Source organism: Gavialis gangeticus, unplaced genomic scaffold, assembly GCF_001723915.1.
Source record: "Gavialis gangeticus isolate Ggan-Ray unplaced genomic scaffold, GavGan_comp1, whole genome shotgun sequence".
Classification (NCBI taxonomy): domain Eukaryota; kingdom Metazoa; phylum Chordata; order Crocodylia; family Gavialidae; genus Gavialis; species Gavialis gangeticus.
The window spans coordinates 43,827,247-43,832,316 of NW_017729029.1; the positions used below are offsets into that span (position 1 = coordinate 43,827,247).

General features: G+C 42.5%; 1 protein-coding gene across 1 annotated transcript in view; it reads left to right on the plus strand.

Annotated features, from left to right (window-relative positions):
• SLC16A2 (solute carrier family 16 member 2) overlaps nucleotides 1–4,824 on the plus strand; it is a gene marked incomplete at its 5' end in the record, with an annotated part of 12,993 nt that extends 8,169 nt beyond the window's left edge. Inside the window, 3 exons of the mRNA XM_019521041.1 lie at nucleotides 650–793; nucleotides 2,692–2,920; nucleotides 4,396–4,824. Coding sequence (XP_019376586.1) covers nucleotides 650–793; nucleotides 2,692–2,920; nucleotides 4,396–4,616 — 594 coding nt within the window. The remainder of the gene's footprint in view (nucleotides 1–649; nucleotides 794–2,691; nucleotides 2,921–4,395) is intronic.
• Nucleotides 4,825–5,070: the final 246 nt, after the last annotated feature.

Sequence of the window (5,070 nt, forward strand, 5' to 3'; positions counted from 1 at the left end):
GGGGGGGGGGGGGGGGTGTGGAAGAGAGGTTTCTAATGACGTTCCTCCTTCCAAGGACTCTAAAAGGTGAGGAAAGATATTGAAGGGCAAGTGGGGACAGAGTTGCAAGGGGTCATGAAGAAGAGAGGCTGATGCAGAAGTTTCCCTGTGAACAAGAATAGTGAGGGGAAGAGGCAGCTTTGGAGCATTTCACTAACAGAGCATTTTGACTGCCTGAGCCCCCTTCTGCACTTCATCTATGTAAGTCATGGTGGCTGGGCAGCTACTGCAGGTCAGTAAAGCTGAACAAGTAATCCATCAATGAGGAGGTGGGGCACATGCTATAGTTGGAGAGCTCATTACCGGAGTGGTCTCCGAGGCCTTTCACTGATATGTTGGGCTTGAGGTTGGCAAGGAGGAGGGTGTCACTGTGAACTATATTAAGGTCCAGCATATTGTATCTGTGTAGCATAGCAGAGCCGTTCTCTAATAGCAGTTAATCCTTTGAAGGGAATTCCACACAGTTATAGTCGGTATCTAGTTACAGACATTCCTCTTAGAAATTCTTGGTCTAATGTTTAAGACAGTCCCAGTCAGTCTGTGTTTTTGGTGAGTGTAATTAATAGGTTTATTGAGGCTTAATGGTGCTATTTCCCTCTATCCATCCCAGATTAAGTATGTGGAGGAGGCATTTAAGGAAAACCAAAAGGATTGGATTCTCTTGGTTTGCCTTGGAGCCATGTCAGGGCTTGGACGCTTGGTTTCTGGCCGGATTGGTGACTGCATTCCTGGACTGAAGAAGATTTACTTGCAGGTATGCTATGCTTCATCCTCCACTCCGCTTCTCTCCCTCATACAAGTGCATGCTAAACATGAAAGCTTTACTACCCTGGGATGACTTGCCCACACAAATATCAATATATGGCACTTAGTGCATTTCATCCAAGGAGCTGTACAGGCTTTCCGCCCAATTCATTAACCCTCCCAGCACCCAGGAGGTAGTTAAATATTGTTGAAGGTTAAAGTGAGCCATAGAGAAGCTGTATGCTTTACTCAATATCTTCCAGCAAGTCAATAATGGAGACAAAAATAGAAGTTGAGAATCCTGACTCTGATTGCTCCTTTCCTAACTAGTGCCATCTTCCTCTTTGATTTGCTAAAAAAGGCTTCTGAAATTAGGTGACTAATCCATCAGGTAATCCTTCTTTTAAAGGCCTCCTTCCAGATTAATTTAGAGTGGCCCTCCAAGTAAAAACATGACTGAGTTCAGAGTAGGGGGCAACATCAGTGTTATGATCCATATTTCTTACTGTAATTTAAAAAAATGTGGTGCCAGTATCCAAAATTAGGGATGGCCTGTTGCTTGTTTGCCCTCACAGTTCTGGGAGTTGCAGAATGTCTAACTCTGTGCTTTGGGATAACTAGCTTGCTAGAGTTGCTACCCAGTGCCCTACTCTTCCTAATTTTAGGCCTGAATGTGAGGGCTAAGAGAAGCAGATCCTCTGGCTTCTCTTGAAGTAGGACTGAAGTTAGCTCTTTTAAACAGTGTTTTGTGAGTCAGTCATCAATGTAGTCCCATGTTGTTCATGAAAATTATACAGTTGGGTCTCATTTCTAGTAGGATGGGGGTCTAGACACCTTAGTTAGGGAGCAGGTAGCATTCCTACCTTTTGTTTCCATGGTCACATAGGAAAGGAAATACTAGTGTTTGTTCTTCAAAAGAGAGAGCTTCCCCAAACTAGAGCTCTCTCAGCAGTTTCAAGAACCAGGCGGTTCTCATTTACTCTTTCAGCCCGGACACAGAACCTAGAGAATGTAAAAAGATGGCAGAATATGTTGGATTAATTATAAAAACATTTTTCAGGTCACCTTATTGATGCCTTTTGTAGCTGGTGATGTTGCTAACATTCAGTCAGATCTCTGCTGTCCTGGGGTTTCCTTTGCCTGTATGTTATTGCTCTCTATTATTACCACAAACCCATCAGTCTCTCTATTGAAGTGCCTATGATGGCTCTCCTGTTTCTGGGTTACATAGCCTCAAGCAGTCTTGCTTGGCTGCTGCTGCAGTTCAGAATGCCTGACCTGTTCCTTTCCACACAGAACACTTTTTACCTAGGGTCAGATTTCCAAGGGGTTTGGGAGCATAAATGTGTCAGTAGGCAACATTTTCAGAGCAAGTTAGGTACTTGATTTCAATAAGAGCTGCCTGAAAATCTTGCTAGATGCCTGTCTGCATCGTTGGGTATTTCAGGACCTTTGGGGATCTACCTAAGGCATGAACATTGAGCACTGCAGGGTATGAGCAAGATGATGCAGCTGAAAGCAGCATGTCCAGGATAAAAGAGTGGCAGGCAAATGAGAGATTGAAGTGGGAGGGAATATTTGGAGTGGCCAACAGGGCTGGCCATTCTAGAGAGAGCGAAGAATCTGGAAGGGAGACAAGGTGCTTATTATATATAAGAAGTACAGGATTAGTCAGGGGACCGGTCATAGAAAGGATGTGCTAAGGGTGGGCTTCTACACTGCTTACATTATTTGTCCAAAATGAGCCCTCTTGTCTTAAAGAAATGTTTTCAAATTACAAGTATGAAATTACAGAATGGATCCTCGTATTTGTTCTCTGATAGTCCCACAACCTTGGACTTGCATTAAGAAGCCACAAGTTCATGGTTTATCAGTTACCCGTCTAATATCTGCACTTTGACTCTTCAGGTTGCCTCCTTTATGCTTTTGGGCCTCATGTGCATGATGATCCCACAGTGCCAAAAATTTGAAGATGTTATTGTTGTCTGCCTCTTTCTTGGACTTTGTGATGGTTTCTTTATAACTATCATGGCTCCCATAGCCTTTGAGTTGGTTGGACCAATGCAAGCTTCTCAAGCTATTGGCTATCTCCTGGGTCTTATGGCCATCCCAATGACTGCCGGCCCACCAATAGCAGGTCAGTAGAAGTGTCGGACTCTAGGATCACAGGATTTTATGGGATTGCATGCTAAGTCTTGCATCACAAATGATTGGAAGGCGGTGGTGGCTAGGGAAGAGTGAGGTATTGTTGGAAGAGGAAACACATACTGTTGTCTTCTTCACATATTTTGGCATAAACTAATGCATTATCTTAAAAATATTCTATATTTTGTCCACATTAATTTTAGCTGCAATATGTTTACAAATAAGACTTTTCCTATGATGTAATGGTGCTTTTCTTCACATGGGGCAGCTGAATACTGAAAAAATTAACAGCCCAAGCTGTCATCATCCCAGCAATTTAAAAAATAGTTTTAAGAGCAGATGATAGAATTAGATAGAACAGACTAATATCAAAATTGACCATGTTTTAATAAATATTTCATAGATGTGTGTTAGCCTCAGTTACTTGAAAAATATTTTAAATTAGAGTTCCATAGTTACCGCTTTTTTATAACATGAAATTTAGAGCTGGAGTTTTGGCAGAGGGTACAAATCATGCCACAAATTACTGAACAAAATGTAAAGATTAGATATGGGGTTATTATCCAACAAACATCTGCATACTTGCTTAACTTTAAGGACTTTGAGCTTATTTGTGTTTAAAGTAAAACACATGTGCAAGTTCAATGCAGGAACATGTCCTTGGACAAGAAGGGCAGCTGAATTTGGTAAAACAAAACAAAAAAAAGCACTATTAGTGCTTATGCTTCTGGGCATGAATTGGTGATTCAGCTGGTGTTGAGAAAAGACTGTCAGCATCATGACGCTGCTCCTTAGAAATATCCTGAATTGGACACATCACGCAAAACCATGCAATCCCTATGTTTCTACATGCAAGAGAAATCTTGGAATTCTAGGGACTTTCCTAACAGCCTCAAATGTTGATGAAAGTAGCATCTCCAGAAGAAAAAAGTCTGGTCATGTAAGAACTTGCTTGAACAAATGGTATTGCACAGTTGGTCTGAAGGGAGTAGCATGTAATTGATAAATGTCGGTACTTGGTTCTCTCTCCAACCAAAAACAACCCCAAAACAAAACTAGCATGGACATCCATAAGCAAACCCTATGTTACAAAGAAAGGGGTTTAACATTCAACATGTTTATAGGCAGCTGGTACCTTTTTTTGCTGTATATTTGTTTATCAATCTAGTGATAAGAAATTGCATCTGCAGTATTTGATTACTAAATATTACCTTGATTTTTATTTCTGATTCTGGTTTGAGTCTCAGAATCTTATTTCAGTTGTAGTTAAATAATAATTAGTATCTGAAGCTGTGATCCTTAATTCTGATACAAACTTTTAAAATCCTGGGTAACAGAGCTCCGTTCTATAAAACCTAGTTAGGCTGGAGCTGGAGAGGGCCCAAGTTGTCTGCTCTGTGGATTTAGGAAGACTTAAATTGGCCATTAGTCTAAAGTTACTACAATCACAGTTCTTCTGTTTTTCAGGATACCTCCATGATTATTTTGGGACTTACCACCCATCCTTTTACTTTGCTGGAATTCCCCCAATTATCGGGGGCCTGGTCTTGTCTGTCGTGCCTCTGGTTCATCAAAGAATGCTCAAGAAACAGCAGCCGGATTCTGGCAAAGACAAAATGTTGGTTTCGGAGACCGTCATGAATGGAGAGCTCCTTCCAGGCTGTCCTACCACTGAGGCACACATATAAAGCCTTTTTCCAGTCCCTCACTCCCAGAGACACACATACACATGTACACACTGTGTTGACACCAGCATCTTCCCCCTGTCTAAGCACAGGCCCTTTTTTAAAAGGAGCATAATCCTGTGCAGTTGCAGATGTGCTGCAATATATTTGTTAGGGCTGTGCGAAGCTTCGGGTACTGATTTGATTTGGATGAGATTCGGCCTGATTCAGCGGCCAAATCTCCAAATCTGAATCAAATTGGGAGACCAATACAAAGGTCTGAATTGATTCGAAGCCTCCGAATCAATTTGGAGGAGATTCGGCGATTCAGGCAGTCCCCACTTGCCGCACAGGGAGCTGGACCCAGACTCCATGCTGATAAGTAGGAGGCGGGGGCACTGCTGCAGCAGCTGTCAGGGCTTTTGGGGGCTCGTGGCAGAGCCCCCCCACACAGTGCGGAGCAGTGGGGGGCAGTGGG